At 34.6% G+C, this 19,233-nt stretch overlaps 3 protein-coding genes across 7 annotated transcripts; 2 read left to right on the top strand and 1 right to left on the bottom strand.

Annotated features, from left to right (window-relative positions):
• The first annotated feature begins 8,120 nt into the window (after positions 1–8,120).
• Positions 8,121–9,737, top strand: LOC9301979. Of its 5 annotated transcripts, XM_021030300.1 has the most exons (5): positions 8,121–8,684; positions 9,070–9,097; positions 9,174–9,246; positions 9,357–9,530; positions 9,565–9,737. In XM_021030300.1, exons 1-4 carry the CDS (start codon positions 8,620–8,622, stop codon positions 9,515–9,517), a joined length of 327 nt encoding a protein of 108 aa, XP_020885959.1. In that variant the 5' UTR covers positions 8,121–8,619; the 3' UTR covers positions 9,518–9,530; positions 9,565–9,737. The 5 variants fall into 5 exon arrangements, 2 of the variants coding, with proteins under 2 accessions (XP_020885959.1, XP_020885955.1); XM_021030296.1 differs by having other exon boundaries at positions 8,122–8,684; positions 9,357–9,737; XR_002333050.1 differs by having other exon boundaries at positions 8,127–8,684; positions 9,518–9,737.
• A 1,194-nt stretch (positions 9,738–10,931) lies between these two features.
• On the top strand, positions 10,932–12,128 carry LOC9300238 (25.3 kDa vesicle transport protein). The gene is made up of 4 exons (XM_021030310.1): positions 10,932–11,292; positions 11,375–11,682; positions 11,774–11,844; positions 11,978–12,128. The coding sequence occupies exons 1-4, from the start codon at positions 11,099–11,101 to the stop codon at positions 12,086–12,088; spliced, it is 684 nt and encodes a 227-aa protein (XP_020885969.1). The 5' UTR covers positions 10,932–11,098; the 3' UTR covers positions 12,089–12,128.
• Positions 12,129–12,203: 75 nt separating this feature from the next.
• Positions 12,204–13,987, bottom strand: LOC9300237 (transcription factor LAF1). The gene is made up of 3 exons (XM_021030285.1): positions 13,455–13,987; positions 13,232–13,361; positions 12,204–13,068 (listed from the first exon to the last, which is right to left on the bottom strand). Exons 1-3 carry the CDS (start codon positions 13,585–13,587, stop codon positions 12,519–12,521), a joined length of 813 nt encoding a protein of 270 aa, XP_020885944.1. The 5' UTR covers positions 13,588–13,987; the 3' UTR covers positions 12,204–12,518.
• Positions 13,988–19,233: the final 5,246 nt, after the last annotated feature.

The following is a 19,233-nucleotide window of genomic DNA, read 5'->3' as shown; positions in this document are numbered from 1 at the left end:
AGTAGGTTAAAAACCATGTGTCTCAATCTTGTTTTCATCTATTTCGGATATCGGTTCATATCGAATATTACACAAAAACCGAACGAGTGCTAAATATATATTTGAAGCCTATCTAATAAATCTCATACCCTTCTAATCTATAGTTACATGTTTAATCTAGTTATTTGGATACAAAGTAACCAGTCCGAACAGTGCATGATATATTTTTACTCATCCGTTTTACTTTTTCATTCGATTATATTTAGATGTTGAATATTTTTGAATCGTTTGGATAGATTTGATATAAAATATTCGAATATACAAGTATCTGAAAAAAATATTGGTTTCTCACAGTAATTTATGCTCTTATTCCATGTGTTGGTGATTCTTATCAACCACGATGGATCTACTCTAAGAGGCCTCGACATTGAAAGATGCTAAATCAACTTATCTCAAGTTTCAGATATCCTTAAAGCTTCAAATGCCTCAAATACCTTTCAATTGCGGGAGTTGAAAGCGTTGATGATGATTTTTTTGTCAAATATTTGGAAGCATGTGGTTTTAACCTGACTAGTGTTTTGCTTGCCATATGCGAGTAAATATGCTATTGATATAATCATGCCTCTAAGTTTCGCTTGAATTCATTTTATTAGTTTGTCTAAGATAATATCTTTGGTTTTTCTGTTTAATCTCAAATAGTTTATTTTAAAATATAGTGTATTAGTAGTTAAATTCCATATCAGAGAGATTTAACAAAGAAACCATTTTCTGCAATTTCGAACATATATTCTGACTTTGTTTTTGTGTTTAAAATATAAAATAGGTATATCTTTTTTCTTTTTGGTAGACATAATTTAAGCATATCAACCAATGGCAATAGTTGGATGAATAAATGTTTGTCGATTACATAAAAGTACAAAACTAATACAGTAGGTTAAAAAAGGTGTTATTAAAAATTCCCTGTCCTATTTTATAAAAAAAAACATTTGGCTAATAGCTTTTCGTTTTTTCAATTACGTAGGGGTTCTTAATAATTTAGAAAATATAAATATAAATTAAAAATGAGGCTCTCGATAATGGTGAAAGATTCTTAATTTTACCTAACCCCTATTTATTTTTGTTGTAATACTTTAAAACGACATCGTTATTGTCATTTGGACGGACTCAGCCTAAGGTCTTTGTTATCAATAAGTGGGCTGGGCTCATATAGGTTGGATTTGAGCTTGTAACACATCCAGTGGCATGTTTCGTAAATTCCTCGGTCGTTGACTAGTGGACACACGGAGGTGCGGCGGAGTTAATAGATGCCTCCTTTGGCTACTTCTTCGGTTACCACGTGGCATTGGCAACAATCTAATCGTCTATTAGATGTTCTTCAACGCCACGATAACACTCATTTGATTACAAAATTAAATAAACTGATTCATAGGTGTTTCCGAATTCAGAAAAACGTGGCCCACAAAATGTATAATCAAAAGTCGTACTAGATTTTCATTGGAATCACTGCTGCCGTCAAGTACCACAACGAGTTAAACATCCCAAATTTCTATAGCCTCCATTCTTGGATTGGTTTTGTAAGCATAATCATGTATTTCATCCAGGTAAATTCCTATATAGCCAGATTAGCCTTCCATGAAAGAATCTCTTGAATCAAAGCTTTTTTTATAAAAAATTTTCTATTAGTTGAATCATTTTAAGTGGAATCGAAGTTGTTGATCGAAAGGTTATTTTTTCAACTTTGCAGCTGGAGAATGGCTTTATAATTTTCTTCAAAGCATCAAAGAATCATATATACGTCCAGTACACGTGTCTACTAGCCTCTATATTTTTGTTGTTGCTGTTGGAAACTCGGTTTTAGGGTTTGTTGAAAAGCTTACTTCCATGGAAAATTCAGGGGTTGACAAGTATGGATCAGAAGCGTTTCTAGTCAATTCGATGGCTGTGGTCACAATTATCTTTGCTAATTTATATGATCTCTTCAATCTTCTTCCCTTTAATTTCAAGTCTCTACTTCCCTAATTTTCCCTTTATTTAATCGCATTTCTATCCGAGATAACTAAGTAAGTTTGCTTATAATGGTGTTGAAAGTTTGATTTATTTCACAAATTATTTTTCCATGTAAGTTGTAATTCGATCGATTTAATGCAATACAATTTGTACGAAAAATAACTCCAAAAACAGACGTCAAGGTCGTAACTTTCTTTATTTGGTCCGATTTTTTTTGTTTGTTTGTTTGAGCTCGAGCACCTTGTAAATTGTAATTCCCTCAACATGATTTGTATGTCTTGATCCTCAGCGCTAATTCAACAATGGATGACTTACTATTGAAAATTTCTTATAAAAAGTAGAAATATTAAATATAAAGCTTTAATATTAAAAAAAATTGTTACTTACCCAAAATAAATATGATCGATTGTGATCGTTATTGTAGTTTTTACTTTTTAGTGAGAGACACGGTCTTAAATCTGTGACTCTTAGCATGATGTTATCAGATAAGAGAGAATTAGAAAGTTTGTTATTTCTCATTAAGTGTAAAAGTGTTTACATGTACAGTATATATAGTAAATAAAAATACATGTGAGTAAAAACTATTTACATGTATTACTATACTCTAATACCCCTCCCTCAAGTCGAATTCTTCAAGAAGGAAGAAAGAGACTTGAAAAAGCATATCTTGACATGAGCATCTTGAATGTCTTGGGAGGTAGAGCTTTAGTAAACAGATCAGTCAGTTGATTATCCGTAGTAACATGCAACAAATTCAGAAAACCAGCTTTGTACCTGTCACGAACAATGTGACAATCTATCTCTATGTGTTTGGTGCGTTCGTGAAAGACTGAATTTGAAGCAATCTGAATGGCTGCAGTGCTATCACAGTAGAGATTAGTTGGGCCAGTAACTTGAACATGAAGATCCTTTAGCAATTGACTCAGCCAAAGTAATTCACACGTTGTATCAGCTAAGGCTCTGTATTCTGATTCAGCACTACTACGTGAGGCAGTTTGTTGCTTTCTGGATTTCCATGAGATCAAAGAAGAACCAAAGAAAACACAGAAGCCAGTAGTAGAACGGCGTGAATCTTGACAAGTTGCCCAATCTGCGTTTGAAAAAGCTTGTAGTCTGAATTCAGAGTTTGCAGAATAGAACAGACCACACCCTGGATCTCCTTTTAAGTATCTGACAATACGATGAGCTGCTTGTAAATGTTGAGTCCTTGGTTGAGAGAGATATTGACTCAGTTTGTGGACAGCAAAAGTAATCTCAGCTCTTGTAATAGTAAGATATAGCAGCTTGCCAATGAGAGCTCTGTATACTGTGGCATCAGGTAATAATTCACCACTTTCAGCATGTAAATGTATATCAGAGTCCATTGGTGTTGCCACTGGCTTGCAACCTAGAAGACCAACACTTTCCAACAAATCCAAAGTGTATTTCCGTTGACAAACGGAGATTCCATTCTTGTTTCTAGCAATTTCAAGTCCAAGAAAGTACTTAACTGGACCAAGATCTTTGAGTTTAAAAGCAGTGGACAAAATATTCTTCAAATCTGAGACGGCTTGATCACTGTTACTGGCAATAAGGATATCATCCACATACACTAGTAAAGCAAGAAAAGTGTTACCCACTTGCCTTACAAAAAGTGTGTGATCTGACTGAGATTGAGTAAAACCATTCACCAATAACACATCTGAAAATTTCTTGTTCCACTGTCTTGAAGCTTGTTTTAACCCATAGAGTGATTTGTGGAGTTTCCAAACTGCTTTTGGAGGCAAGCTTTCACCAGGAGGTGGTGTGTAACCTGGTGGCAACTCCATGTAAATCTCCTCATCAAGATCACCATGCAAAAAAGCATTTGTAACATCCATTTGAGTTAGAGACCAGTTGTGTTTGGCAGCCAAATCCAGTAATAATTTGACTGTAACAAGCTTTGCTACTGGAGAGAATGTATCAATATAATCCACTCCTTCTTGTTGAGTATATCCCTTAGCAACCAATCTAGCTCTGTATCTGTCAATAGTCCCATCAGCATGATGCTTTATCCTGTAAACCCATCTGCAGCCAATGGGCTTCTTTCCCTCAGGCAATGTGACCACAGAGAATGTACCAGTGTTAACACACGTTTGTAGCTCTTCATTCATAGGTCCATGCCACTTTTCAGACTTGATAGCCTTAGCAAAAATTTTTGGTTCTGACTCCGCAGAAATGTTGAAAATGAACTGTTGATAGTGATCATTCAGCTGAGAGTAATCAAGTACCGTTTGCAAGGGATAGGAAGTATTACCACTGTCATTAGGGATGTGTCGTACAAGATTGCAGTGATAATCAGCCAAATAAGTTGGCTTACGAGTGTTCCTCTTAGGCCTGTTTCCATCAACAAGAATAGTAGAATCTGATTCTACTGAGACATTACTGTTATCAGATAAAACTTCAGGAATAGGATGAGGAATGGAAGAAGAAGATGATGATGAATCAGGAATAGGAAGAGGAAGTATAGTAGAAGAGAAAATATCAATGGTGGAAGAAGAGAGATCAGAAGACTGAAAAGGAAAGATATCCTCATGAAATAAAACATTTCTTGATATTGAAATGGAATGAGTTTCAAGATCAAGGACTTTATAACCTTTGTATCCAGAAGGATAACCAAGAAAAACTGAGGCTGTTGCTCTAGGAGAGAATTTGTGTCTATCTTTTGGATAGGTAGACACATAACAAAGACAACCAAAACTTTTAAGATTTGAATAATTTGGTTTCTTTTGGAGTAATAGTTCATAAGGAGTTTTATTTTGGAGAAGAGTTGAAGGAGTTCTGTTTATGAGAAAGACATAAGTGCGAACACAATCTGACCAATATTGTAATGGCACATTAGATTGAAAAAGAAGGGCCCTGGCCACATTTAGAATGTGTTGATGTTTTCTCTCCACAACTGAATTTTGTTGTGGTGTATCAACACAAGAAAAGTAATGAAAGATTCCTTTGGATTGAAGAAGAGAAGTAAAAGAAAGTTCAGGGGCATTGTCTGAACGAATGGCTTTGATTTTACTAGAAAATTATGTTTCAACAGTTTGTATAAAAGTGGGAAAGACTTTTAAAACATCACTTTTTGATTTCAAGAGATAAACCCAAGTTACTCTAGTGCAATCATCCACTATAGTAAGAAAATAACGAAAGCCTTCAACTGAAACAACAGAGAAAGGACCCCAAACATCCAAATGTATAAGATCAAAAGGTTTCTGAGACAGATTATTAAGAAAAGGAAAATCTAAACGTTTCTGTTTTGCAAGATGACATGTCTGACAATGTGACCAATCTTTAAGTTTTGTTTTTGAAAGAGAAAGATCTTCAGAAAGAGCTTGAATCTTGGGAAAAGATGGATGACCCAGTCTTGAATGCCAAAGAGAACTAGAATCAGAAACAGTGAGATTGCAAATGGAAGAAGATGGAGCTTGAGATGATGAAGATGAAGTTGCAGTATCCAGAAAATAGAGTTTATTCTCAAGATGACCTTTACCAATCATCAAGCCCCGAGTAAGCTCCTGAATTGTGCAAAAGGAAGGGAAAAAATTAACTGAGTATGCACAATGTTGAAGAAGGGAACTGACACTGATGAGATTAAGATGGAAAGATGGAATGAAAAGGACATTTTTAAGAAGAAGTTTATCTGATAACAAAACAGTTCCAGATTGGTTGATAACAATCTGAGAACTATTAGGCAATTTCACAGTAGTATCAGGAATACTATTAATGTCAGCAAACAAGTTTAAGTTGCAACACACGTGAGTAGTGGCACCAGAGTCAATAATCCATGCATTGAAATTAAGGCATGGTTCTGAGAGGGTTGTGCAAATGATGTTACCTGCAGAAGTAGAGGGATATGTGACACCAGGAGTCTCAGAAATGCTTGGCATAGAGCAGGTGGATTTGGTAGTCAATTGAGAAGCTAACTGTGCAATCTGCTCAGATGATAGCTGAGCCAAAGCATTAGACACTTGGTGAAAATGATCGTGTACCGCAGGAGATGTTGTAATAACATTGCCAACCATATTATCTCTTGATTCTTTCTGACTCTGCATTCGTTCCTGATGAGGGATGAATTGTTGACCATGTTGTTGTTGCTGCTGTTGTTGAGGAGCAAAAATAGGTCGAGACTGAAACTGCTTTGGAGCAAAAGTAGGAGCAACATTCTGATTACCATAGGATTGAGAACCATAAGACTGAGCTGGAGACTTATATCCAAGTGGATAACCATGAAGTTTGTAACACTTGGTAACAATATGTCCCTGCAATCCACAGTAAGTACAAATGGGATGTTGCTTAGGTCGATAACCACCTGAAACAGCGCCAACAACTTCAGAAGAACCAGAGTAATCATTAAGGACTGGATTGTGCTGGAAATTTTGATCATAAGAAGATGGAGCCTGCTGAGAACTCATCTGAAAAACTACACCACTAGCCTGAGGAGTTTGCTTGATTTCCTGTTGATGTTCATGTTGAATCACCAGATTCAATGTTTTTTCCAAATCAGGCAAAGGATCACGCATGATGATAGATTCTCTGACATTTTCATATGATTCATTGAGACCAAATAGAAACTTAATCACAAAGTTTCTCTCAAAAAGTTTCATCCATTTGCTATTCAGATCACAATCACAGCCACCACATTGACAAATAGGAAAATCTTGAGCACTTTTCACTTCTTCCCAAATCGTAACCAGTTTTGTGTAAAAAGTATTAACATCCAAAGAACCTTGACGAAGTCCAACAAGTTTTTGTTCAATCCGATAGAGTCTAGGAACATTGTTTTGCTGGTAGATCTTCAATAATTTTTGCCAAATACCATGTGCAGTCTTCACATATAACACGCTTTGGCCTATAGTTTTGGAAACAGAGTTCATGAGCCAAGATCGTACCACATCATTAACTCTGGACCAAGTCGCTGCATCTTTATGGCCATCATCGGGTTTAGGAAGACTACCATCAACAAAACAAAGCTTATTACGACCGTTTAACGCCATGAGCATCGATTGATGCCATGATCCAAAATCGCTAGCGCCAGTGAGACGATCTGACACCAACACCAAACCAGAATGATCATTATTAGTGAGAAAATAAGGATTGTCATATGAATCGCGAGTCGTATTCGCCATTGAAACGAAGCCGAGATAACGCGAAGCTTAACAAACGAAAAAAAGATGAAAAAGAGCAATCGGAGCTCAAAAAGTTGAAACAAAGCTCGATCCGAAACAATCGGAGGTCGATTCAAAGAAAAACAAGCTAAAATCATGAAGATCGAAGCTCGAAGACACTACAAGAAAACAGGCGATTACCGACTACGGTCGGCGACTAATTGTGTAGTCGCTAATTTATACGACTAAAATACGACTACTCTGCGACTAATGTTACGACTACAATTATATAGTCGTATAATAGTCGCTAATTAACGACTACATACTGTAGTCATTAAAAGAGTCGTAATACAGCGACTATTATACGACTAACATATAAGACCCCGACTATAGTCGTATCGTAGTCGCTAAATAGGCGACTATTTTGAATGACTATTGATTGTAGTCGCTAAATAGGCGACTACTTTATGACTACATTGCATACGGAAAAAAGTAGTCACAAAAAAGTCGCTAATTTGGTGACTAAAAAGTGACTACAAAACATAGTCACCTTATGGTGGTTTTGTAGTCACTATTTAGTCTCCATAACTATTTATATAATCAAACTTCACCATTTTTTTCTAAAACCTAAATACAAAACTTTAAATCTCAAAATTCAAAAAAATTATCTAGTTACAATAATATATCCATAAACTGAAAACTAACACTTATAAAAAATTATAGTTTTCCAAATCTTATTTTTAATCAAAACTTAACCCCAAATCTTAAACTTAAACCCCAAATCCTATACTTCAAACCCTAAACTTAACTACTAAATTCCTTTAACGACTATTTAGCTACAAAATTCCGACTAATAAAAATAACTAGGCTAATGGATCCAGCGAAACCAAGCCCAACTAAAACGAAGTCGGCCCAGGCCCAACTAAACTCACCTCCACCCCGAGAATTCCTAAGTCATCTTCCTCTTCCGCAAACCCTAAGTCATCTTCCTCATTCTTCTTCTCGATTCTTACTCTTTCTCTCAAACAAATTAAACCCTAATTCCTCGAGTCTTCCTCTTCCGCTTCCTCAAATCGAACCCTAATCTCCATTTCTTCCCCAAAACTTCCTCAAATCAAACCCTAATTCCTCGATTCGCGAAGCAATTCGTCTGACCCTTCGTCTCTTCACTCTGTTTCCTGCAAATCCGGAACAAGATGACTGGTAAGCGAGGCCGGAAGAGAAGAAATGCTCCCAACGCGTCTCAGAGAGCCGTTGGTTCCACCGCTGCAAACCGTAGACCTAAAAATCTGCGCCTCGTCAGCGACGGCGTCCACAGCAAACGCCTCAACACCGACAGCCTCTTTCTCCGCAGCAGGATCCTCCTCTGTCTCCACAGCAGGATCCTCCTCCGTCTCCACATCAGAACTCTGAGGCTCAGAGTCACGCGTTTGGCTGTTCCTCTCAAGGTAACAACTTCCAAAACGAATTGCCGGATCTCCAGGAGGATACGCTTGAGGCTCTGACTGCTCTGCTTATGGTGCCGGACCGTCATCTGTTTACAACCGTTCTCTCTCCAACACCGTTGCCAGACACGACGTGGTATGACTCTTGGTCCCTTCTATAGTGGTTTTTTCTGATTGCTTTGTGTGTTTTAGGATAGAAGAAGTCTGATTGTTTTCAAAATGTTTTGTGTGTTTGATTGTTTGCTTGTTCTTATTGATTTGTGTGGCTTAGGATAGAAGTCTGATTGTGTGTCTTAGGATAGATTGTTTTTAAAAAGTTTGATTGTTTTCAAAAAGTTTGATTGATTTCAAAAAGTCTGGTTGTTTTCAATAAGTCAAGACTGGTTTGAAAAAGAAGTCTGATTCTTTGTTTGATTGTTTTAAAAAGAAGTCTGATTGGTTGAATGTTAAAAAGGAGTCTGATTGTGTGATGTCGTATCAGTCTTCATGTTGTGTTTGAGATGTTATCACATATGTTGCAGGTTTGATTGGGACGAGAAATCAATACTGGTAAGGAGGATTACCAAAGTTTTTACAAACAATTATGTGTATAATTGCTTAAATGTAGTTTTGTTTAATCACTTAGGACTTGTTCAAGAGGCACATGGTCGTGTTTGCAGTTGGAACTTCTTTAGCATCTGTTGCTACTGCTTGGATTGGTAAGTTTTGATATTTGCTTACTTTATCTCGATTTCTCTTGTAGGCTAGGGATTGGACATCTTTTTCCATCTGACCAATAAATTTACATATGTTTCTCTGGATAATGTAGATATTCAAGTTCTTGATTGTGATGTCCGGAGATTAAGTTGCCTAAATGATGCTTGCTTAAGAACTGTTTTGGCGTATCTCGTCAAGTTCTTTGCTGTTTTAATTTCAGCTCATATTGATATAGCCTTTGATGCTTTGGTCTTATGTGTGTTTGTATTGTAGAGTTGGATAATAGATCTTGTTGGCGTGTCATCATTTTCTTCCGGTAGAAATAACCATGAGGCAGTTTTTGGAGCAGAAAAAGCATGAAAGAGTAAGACAAGGAAGAAGAATTGAAATCAAAAGAGTTAATTAAGCCAAGTTCTTTCTTAAAAATTGTTATCTGCTTTGTGTTAATTATGTTTTTAGGAGGATGATGTAATTTTATTTTTAATAATGTTTTTAGTTTTATTTGTAATATGGTTTTCTTTTAAATGTATAATTTTTATTACTAATAGCAGTACCTTCCAAAAACATATTATAAAATAATTAGTAAAAATATTTTACTGAAATAAATACATAAATATTGTATAAATACATAAATACTGTATAAATAAATACAATACTGTATAAAGATATAAATACATAATTAAGACCAAAGTCACAATATAGTCGTCAATTAGTCACTAAATTTGGCGACTAATCTACGACTACATTTATGACTACGAATATTAGTCATAAAGTAGTCGCTAAATGGCGACTAATTTAACGACTATTAATTTTAGCGACTCTCGATTTACGACTACACGTTTTAGTCGTTATTTAGTCGTAACCCACCATTTAGCGACTATTTAGCGACTTTTAGTGTAGTCGCTAAAATCCAGTTTTCTTGTAGTGAGATGAAGCAAGGAATGAGAAATCGAGTTGCGGAAGGAGAGCGAATATGCTCTGATACCATATCAGATAAGAGAGAATTAGAAAGTTTGTTATTTCTCATTAAGTGTAAAAGTGTTTACATGTACAGTATATATAGTAAATAAAATTACATGTGAGTAAAAACTATTTACATGTATTACTATACTCTAATAGATGTATATATTATATATACAGGCGGCTTGGGCTCAGATAGATTGAATTTTTGAGCATGTAATAGATCCATTGGCATGTTTCGTAAATTATCCATTCGTTGACTTGTTGGCAGTGGCACGACGTCCGTGTGGGGGTAAGTAGTTGACTTGAGACTCAAAAGGATTCAGGTTCTTCTTGCTTTTGGTTCCAAATTCATCGATTAGCGGTTTCATCCGTGATAAGTTTGAAATGGTGTTCAAACTTCGATTGATTTATATCGTCCTTGTAATTGTATTGATGTACTATCTAATGTCTTATTGTAGATAACTCCAAAGACTATGTTTTTCAACCCGGAGAAAACAATCTTTAAAATTATATCGAAATGACCATGTAAAATTTGAACCAAGATGAATTATATTTTGATCCGTAAAACCGATTCAAATCGAAATGAAAAAAAAAAAAAAATCCAAAATTTGGATTAAATATTTGCACTTTGAAGAATGAAAATATCAATTACACAAGGAAAACTAATATGCTTTCCCCTTCTTGTCTTTATGAACAAGATATCCCAAATCTTTACATCTTTATTTTCAATTTTTTCGCCCCCAAAGTTTTTCATTCATTAACTTTCTTCCACCACGCTATGTTTCTTTGCATACCCAAATGGAATATCTTCATCCTCAATCCTTCTCCGCCTCTTCTTGTTTATATATGCCATAAAATTGATCTATTCTCTGAATAGGTCAAGATACGATAATGGTGAAACTAACGATAGTTGGTAGGGTTGAAGATGGATTGCCTCTTGCCCAAGATCAAACCTATGTAAACCAACAAGACAACGCTAGTTTCTTGTTATACAAGAAACAAGCCGAATTCCTTCTTAAGCAAATCTCCAAAGACTCATTGTTGCATCCAAAGATGACCATCTTGCTCGATCATCATTCTTTCCAGTATCCTTTCATAGTAATTTTCTCCAAGTTTTTTTTCCTATAATTTTCAATTTACTCGTTATTAATCTTTCATGTTTTGAAGCTTTTTGGTGGAGAAGAAGATATGTTGCATCGCGCTATCTGATTCTTCGTACCCAAGAAAGCTATTGTTTCATTACCTGCAGGATCTGCGCAAGGAACTTGATCAGCCCGATGAGACAGCACTGATTCAGAAAATCTCAAAACCTTATAGCTTCGTTAGGTTTGGTAAGATCATAGGGAGAATAAGGAAACAATATATGGACACGAGAACACAAGCTAATCTATCGAAGCTGAATTCTTCACGGAAACAAGAACTAAATGTAGTCACTGAGCATTTTAATGATATAATACAAAGACGACAAATTTTAGGTAATTGTTCTTGAAATTATAGAGAACTTTTTTTACCCTCTTTTTTTGAATATAAAAAAGACTTAAATTTATAACATTTTCGTATTGCAAGAAACATCAGAAAAAGCGTCCTCAGATCCACGAATGTCTGTTTCAACCATTTGGAGATCACGATGTCTTCAGGTATATATGAAAAAATTTCAAACATGGTTAAGAAAATAGGACTAAAGTTTCACTTTCACTTCAATGTATTGAGAATTTGTGGCTTTGGTTATGGTTAATTAAATTTTACTTTATTCTATCACAAATCTTGCAGGATATTGCTTTAAAATGGACACCAGTGACGACCATTATTCTCGTTATTCTTGTTCTTTTCAAAGCAAGCTTGATTATGACGGACGATTATTTAATTTCAACCATGATATGATCAAGTAATAATTTTAATCAAAAGAAGAAGAGTGTATGTATGAAACATCCTAGTAGTTATAAAATTATTGTTACTCGTTAAAGTAATTTGACCTTGAAATGTTGTTTAAGTAAGTCTACGACAATAGTAAACTCTAATGAGGAACAAGAAGACAGACAAAGAAAGAGACGTGAACCAATTATAAACAGCACACTGACCATACAAATAATTGGTTTTATTAAAAAAAAATACAAATTGTTATTCTATATATACAAATTGTCGTGAAAAATAAATAACCAATTTCAAATAGAGTTCCAAGATTTCCACATGATAAATTTTTTATTTGTTCATGTTTGATCTAAGAATCTAGATGTTTCTGTAACTTGTAATACAAGTAACTTGTTTATGTTCCTCTTACGATCATATTCACTTTTCTCGACTGACGATTCCTTTAGACATAATTTTGGTCATTGTTGATGAAGAAATCCCCAGAAGAATAATAATTTGCATACTCATGATCAGGCTGCAAAAACTCTGTACGGAGCATGACATCCTCAAGTGAAGAGTAGTTGTTGTTGTTATTGATCATCATCACTTCTTCTTCATCGATTTGATCTTGAGTTTCATTAATGTGCTTAGAATCTGTAAAAGCAGAGGAGTAATCGATGTGTGGATTTGAAGAACTGATCCACTCGGAGAAGAACAGTTTAGGTAAGTTATTACTGTTGTTCATGATCATGTTGTTATTGCTGTCTTTGGATGGTGATGAAGTTGGCTTCTCTGCAAATTTCTGGAAGGAGATCACGTGATCTAGGGTTTCGGTTTCCGGATTTCTTTTCCCGCAAGAAAGTAGTGAAGAAGGAGAAGAGTCTGTGAGGTCTGATCTTTGGGTTTTGAGCTGTGGTTGAGATTTGAGCCATCTCTTCTTCAGATAAGAGTGCCAGTAGTTCTTAATCTCGTTGTCTGTTCTTCCAGGTAGGTATTTTGCAATCCGCGACCACCTGATTAGACCCAAATCATAAAACTAAATGAAAATCTACTTAATGGAAGTTTTTTCAGTAGGAAAGAAACATTGTAATATCATAACCCTGGTTCAGACTCGGGAGTGCGTGCATGTGTGAATTGTAGACGAAAAAAAGGGTTTTTCATTAGGGTTTCTCTTACTTGTTACCCAAGGAAGCATGTAAAGTCAAGATGGTCTCTTCTTCTTCTTCACTAAACGTCCCTCTCTTTAATCCTGGCCTTAGGTAATTAATCCACCTTAATCTGCAGCTTTTCCCATTCCTTTGCAATCCTGGCACAATAATTCACTTACACAAGGATGAGATTAACAATCATGATGAGAATTCAGAGTCTAATATAGGATTTTAGAGATAAAAGAAAAAACCAGCTAGGATGGGAACAGTGGTCCAGCAAGCATGGCCACGAGAGAGGATGAAACTCTTGAGCTTCTGGTCTTCTTCAGGTGACCATAACCCTTTCCTCTGTCTCTGTTTTGGTCTCTCTCCAGATTTGGTCATCTTCCACGTTTCTTTCTTTCTTTCTTTCTCAAGTCGTCTTAATTAAGAGAAAACTTGTGTAAATGATGAATGAGAGAGAGAGAGAGACAAAGACAGACAGAGAGAAGTATATATGAGCATAGACAATTACGCATAAATAGGGTTTCACTATATTTTTTGAAATTTCATGTTTTTAGTTAAACATTTGAAATTTAAATGTTACATGGTATTTTGAAAAAATCTCACGAAACTGTCTCGCATATCGTTGATCTCGCAACAAATAAAAGATAGTTTTGGTATTTCACTTCATCTGACAACGTGGGACCATGACTATTTTGCAACAAAAAACTTTATCTCTGTTAATTGTTTTATTTGGCTATTCAATAATATTATCCTATAATTTTGTACGTATGCAGACTCAAATGAAATTTCATGTATACACGTGTATATTTGTGTATTTTGTATTTTGCGAATATGTGTAATTAAGTATTAGAAGGTAGTTATGATAAAAGTCTGGTGGAATATGTAAGCAAAAATTAGTTGTAAAACCAAGTCACTTGTTTTAAAATAAAGTATTAATTAAGACAAAGAAAAAGAAGAAGGAATCTTTGCTTGTCTTTGCTTTCAGATATCTTTTGTTCTCTTCTTCTTAACTCTATGAAGAAAGTCTATAACACGTAATAAAATATATGACGAAACTGAAATCACAAGGAAACCTTTGTTACGATGATAAGATGTTAGTATTGAAATCAAAGTATTATCTATGATTTAACCAAGTGGATATCACTTGTCTCCATCTCTTTATACAAAAGTAAACTCAAAAACACTACCAATGTCAAACAGATTTATGTCAAAAATTGACTTAGGTAGTTTGGTTCCGGATATATATTAAAAGTAAAAAGATCAAGATGTTGGGTATGTAAAAGTGTAAATGATGTAATTTGACCAAATCATATAGACGAGTAAATTGGTCTAGAAGGCAAAACTTAACGTTGACAAAACAATATTTGTCTGTTCCGAATCAATGATTGTGAAAGAAAATGAAACAATTGAATTGAAGATTGCGAAGAATCATCCAATCTTTGAAAACCTATCGGACAAATTGGATTTTCCGTTAACCAAACTTGGCAATGTATATATTTAAAAACCATATGCAAAATTTCTTTAAATATAATCAATATAAAAGTTTGTTTGTTAGGATATTTATGTAATTAATATTGTTAGGTGAGTCAACACTTCCCTCCTATTTGCTGCACATTTTTACGTTTAAAATTTAGTTTTGGATTTTATTGATAATAGAAGTATACAATACATTTCAAATTTACAAATAGGGTATTCATTAGAGAGAGGGAATATTTAGCATTTCCATACATGTCAGCGACCAAATGGGTTTTGCTGGCTTTTCCATATTGAAATGTTTCCAATATATGTCCTGACTCTTACGTTTTTTTTTTTTAATAATTCATCTCTGAACCACGTTTGTTTCATATATTTCTTTTTATATTTGCCTTAAGAAAAAGACTTGGTACGTAACATTTTGACAAAATATGTAAAATGATCTAAAGATAGGCTATGCTCTGATATGGGCTACTATAGTCATGGGCTCATGGCATGTGACAAAGTTTTGTTCGGCCACTTTATCCTTCGACTTTGGGCCTGGTTTTATTTTAGCTTAAAATTACATAATTTAAAACAAAAATATCTTAACCTGCATGACATGACATGATTAAACTACACAACATGACATGACATGATTTAATGGTCAATTGATTACAAATCATATCTTTAAGACTCAAAATGAATCTTAAATTAGCTCATTTGATCCAATCTTTTTCAATACAAGTTTTTTTTTTTTGTCGTCTAGATTTATTATTAATTGCAAATTATGAGAATTGTTACATAGACGATTCTACAACTGACAATTCCTTCCGACCCTTATTAGATCTATGACAGACTACACTTCTTTCTTCATAATCTTGATGAATACCTTCAATGATTAACGACCTGGCGACAGGTCGTTCTCTGCGTAAAATCCTGGCGAACGGCTATAATTGTACATCGCTAGAGATCTCCTGCACACTTGCCTCTATTAATCTGCAAATTTGTTAATAAATCGCAATATCTAGGACTCGAACCTCAAACCTCTTGGTGTAGAAGCATTAATCAACCATTGGTCAACCAATGGGCCAAGGGGCTTCCACTTTTCAATACAAGTTACTTTATTATTATTATTTTTCTTTATTGACAAGAAAAGAAGAAAAAAAATTATAATAAATTTAGTCGCCAAAAGCTCTAGTTTTTCAATAGCTAGTAAAAAAAAAAAAAGGAAAAAGAGGTGTGTGTACACCAAAACAAAAAGTAGAAGTAGAAGCTCTCACTCAAATGGACACTTGACTTCTCCTTGTCATTTTCCAAGTCAATTTAGGCACTCTCTTTGATACTTCTTTTTTCTTTTTCCAACGCAAATTGAAATTCTACTATGTTCCATCTCTTTGTACATATATATGCTTTTGTTTATAATATCAGATAAAATATTAAGTCTCTCATATCATCTTTTATAGTAATCATTTCATATATTTTGATACCCCAACAATGACACTGAAGTTTTTGGACCCAACAATAACACTGAAGTTTTTTTGTATTTAGTTAGCTTCAAAAGTTGAAATGATACATACCGCTTTTTCAAAGCTCAACGTTTCTAAATATTCATACACTAGTAATTTTATGTAATCATATGGGCCGTTTACATTGAGTTGAAGACACATCTTAATGTGTAATAACTACTATTATTCAACTCTCTAAATACAACTCGCCCCATATCTGGAGAACACTACGTAGATATAGTTCACATGTATCTCCTTCTTCCTATGCGAGAAATAGAAGAAGAACTTCATCTAAAATTACCAAAAAATTCAATCAATCTAATTAATTTAATCCACCCAAAAAACTAATTTATAGAAAAAGAACTAAAATGTCACTTATTATACATAATCTAGCATGATATGTTCATGCATTCCTTATATATTATGTCAAACACAATAAGATAAGATATTATTATGAAAGGATCAACGTATTCTCTCACCTTCACAATTGGTGTTATAAACTCACATAGGAAGGATGGATCCCTTTCGAGTAACTCTGGCCCATTCCATGAAATAAATTAATTATTAGACCTTTAATATAAAAGCCATCGTGATTATAAAACAATTTTTTTTTGTCAAGGTAACATAAGACACGCAATATGTAATATGATGAACTTGAGGGTGAAAGATAGGGAGTACTATGTAGATACATGACCGATCATGATTATGCCATAGCCATATCTTAGATTTCCGTACTCTTTTTCATTCCCTAATCCAAGAATTGTCTTTAACGGTTGGATTTGCTTGTTTTTATTTATCTTCTCTTCCTTGGCACCTTTCACATTCATTATCTTTCCTTAGAGGGGAAACACGCCGTAGAGATCATGAGACTTGACACTCAGGACAGACAGCCCCGTCATCTGAGCATAATGAGTGTTAGTAATTAAATAGCTAGCCTGATTCAAAATAAATATTGAACACTTACAATAAGAGTCTTTGCGGAATCCCCCTTTGTTATAATCGATCAATGTGCAGAATCTGGATTCTTTCCCTCCGGCTTTGTTAGCATCATCTAAATTTTTCGATGTGAACCATGCCAAGATTTGCTAGTTCACAATCTTTGCCATGCTTGGAAGTTTCCCATGAAAGCTACTTCACTAGGCCATGATTCTCATCTAGAAGAAACATAAAACACAAAGGAAGTAAACGTTACATCACTAACCCAACAAGGCATATTAAACATGTGAATACTTCACTGACGCAACAAGACAGATTAAACATGTGTATACCTTTCTTCAAAATATCTTTTGAAAGTTTGCATTCTGACCCAAAACTGCTCTCTGGAAGAATCAATGTTTCTTTCAGCCAGTCAAATACTAGATGATCAATAACACAATTGACAAACACCCACATGTGTTTCTTAACACTATCTGTCTCCACTTTAGCGTTTTTCGTCTTTTTTGTTCTTCACGGAATTAGTAATGTAGTCTATGATCTAAGTGGTCATATAATCGACATGTGTACCACCTTTGGTTGTGGCTATGGAGTTGACAAAACTAATCTGAAAACACATATATGAGATGAATCATGAGAAAATAGAGATATGAGATGACTCATTGTTCTCATGAAGAAGGTAATATCCAGTCAAATGTAACATCCTATACCTGCTGAAACTTGTCCTTACTTAAGATCACAAATATCTCCCATTGTCTTTTACTTTCAAAGTCATCCTAATCACAACAAACTCATGAATATCATAACCATAAATGTAATGATGAGCAATATAGAAAAAAAGATGACAGAACACACCTTGGTAGAGGATCCTTCCTTGATCTATTGGCTCCAAGGTATAAATCCACATAATCATTGAATGAGTTTACTTCAAGTAGTATGTTAGTAAGTGTCACTTTCACACTGTCTCCCAAACATGCATCAATCTCTACTACTTGTTTTTCCATTAGAGCAACCGTATCTCAAAGGCCGGCCCAAACCTAAAGCATCAGGTAGCAATTTCTATATTTATTTTAAGAGATATCAAATTTGTAAAAATGTCTTGTAGTCTAATGGTATTTTAACAATTTTTTATTTTTATTTGTTGTAAATGAACATCAAATTTGTTGGGCTTTAGGCATCATGAATATTTGGGCCGGCCCGCGTATTTTTACCAATTTCATTTATTTGAAACTTCTCCAAATAAGATCCTTTACATATTAAAATTAATTAATCTTCTTAAGTTAAGCTAAGTTAGGGCATAGGATCTCCAATTAAGTTTTTTATTTCTCTTATTTGAAATTTTAATGAGATCCTTTCACTTGTTAAGTTTAAAACCCAAAAGTATAGTTAAAGAAATGCAAAATGAAAATTAATCTTGTAGTAAAAGTATATTATTATGTTTTTGTAAAAGACCTAAAATGTTTTTGTCTAAAACATGCTCCCAAAATTTTGATATCCCAAATAGTTAATCATAAACTATATTCAACCGACGAGAAATTTAAAAAACAACGCAAAACAAGATATTAAAATTTAGAATTAAGTAAATTAAGAGAAATTTGCAAAAATAACCAAAAACCATAATTAAAAAAAACTAACACTTAAAAGTCAACTTCATTCATGGTATCTACTACTTGAAATGTTCATGTAAAAATAATATTAAAAAATAGAAAAGTAAGAAAGAGAACCAGATCGAATTCGAGTGAGGGATGTTTCACTTGAGGCGGAGTATTCGGGATAGCGTTGTTTTGTGGATGGATCATGGAAAGAAAGTGATAAGTTTTCCGGTACAGGCTGGTTCTGTACATCGTCAAATGGAGAGCCGCCAACCATGGGACCTGCGAACCTCCGTAGAAGTCTATCTCCACTACATGCCGAAGTCGAGGCCCTTCTCTGGGCGATGAAGTGTATGATTGGTGCAGATAATCAAGAAGTAGCGTTCTTTACAGACTATTCAGACCTGTTGAAGATGGTGTCTTCTCCAACCGAATGGCCGGCGTTTTCAGTGTATTTGGAGGAATTTCAGAGCGACAAGGAGGAGTTTTCATCTTTTTTCTTTATCTTTAATTTCTCGTAGTACTAATGTTAAGGCGGA

This window comes from Arabidopsis lyrata (genome assembly GCF_000004255.2).
Source record: "Arabidopsis lyrata subsp. lyrata unplaced genomic scaffold ARALYscaffold_8, whole genome shotgun sequence".
In the NCBI taxonomy this organism is placed as follows: Eukaryota; Viridiplantae; Streptophyta; class Magnoliopsida; order Brassicales; family Brassicaceae; genus Arabidopsis; species Arabidopsis lyrata.
Note: the sequence above shows the minus strand (reverse complement) of the source record. Positions and strands in the feature narration are given on the sequence as shown.

Bases quoted from the DNA above. Each gene is read 5' to 3' on its own strand.
- LOC9301979 (XM_021030300.1), top strand. From the start codon at position 8,620: ATGGTGCCGGACCGTCATCTGTTTACAACCGTTCTCTCTCCAACACCG. The intron at 9,098-9,173 runs GTAAGGAGGATT...TTAATCACTTAG, and splicing joins GGGACGAGAAATCAATACTG to GACTTGTTCAAGAGGCACAT. The intron at 9,247-9,356 runs GTAAGTTTTGAT...TGGATAATGTAG, and splicing joins TGTTGCTACTGCTTGGATTG to ATATTCAAGTTCTTGATTGT.
- LOC9300238 (XM_021030310.1), top strand. From the start codon at position 11,099: ATGGTGAAACTAACGATAGTTGGTAGGGTTGAAGATGGATTGCCTCTT. The intron at 11,293-11,374 runs GTATCCTTTCAT...CATGTTTTGAAG, and splicing joins CTCGATCATCATTCTTTCCA to CTTTTTGGTGGAGAAGAAGA. The intron at 11,683-11,773 runs GTAATTGTTCTT...TCGTATTGCAAG, and splicing joins ACAAAGACGACAAATTTTAG to AAACATCAGAAAAAGCGTCC.
- LOC9300237 (XM_021030285.1), bottom strand. From the start codon at position 13,587: ATGACCAAATCTGGAGAGAGACCAAAACAGAGACAGAGGAAAGGGTTA. The intron at 13,362-13,454 runs GTTTTTTCTTTT...TTATTGTGCCAG, and splicing joins CACTGTTCCCATCCTAGCTG to GATTGCAAAGGAATGGGAAA. The intron at 13,069-13,231 runs GTAAGAGAAACC...GGGTCTAATCAG, and splicing joins CATGCTTCCTTGGGTAACAA to GTGGTCGCGGATTGCAAAAT.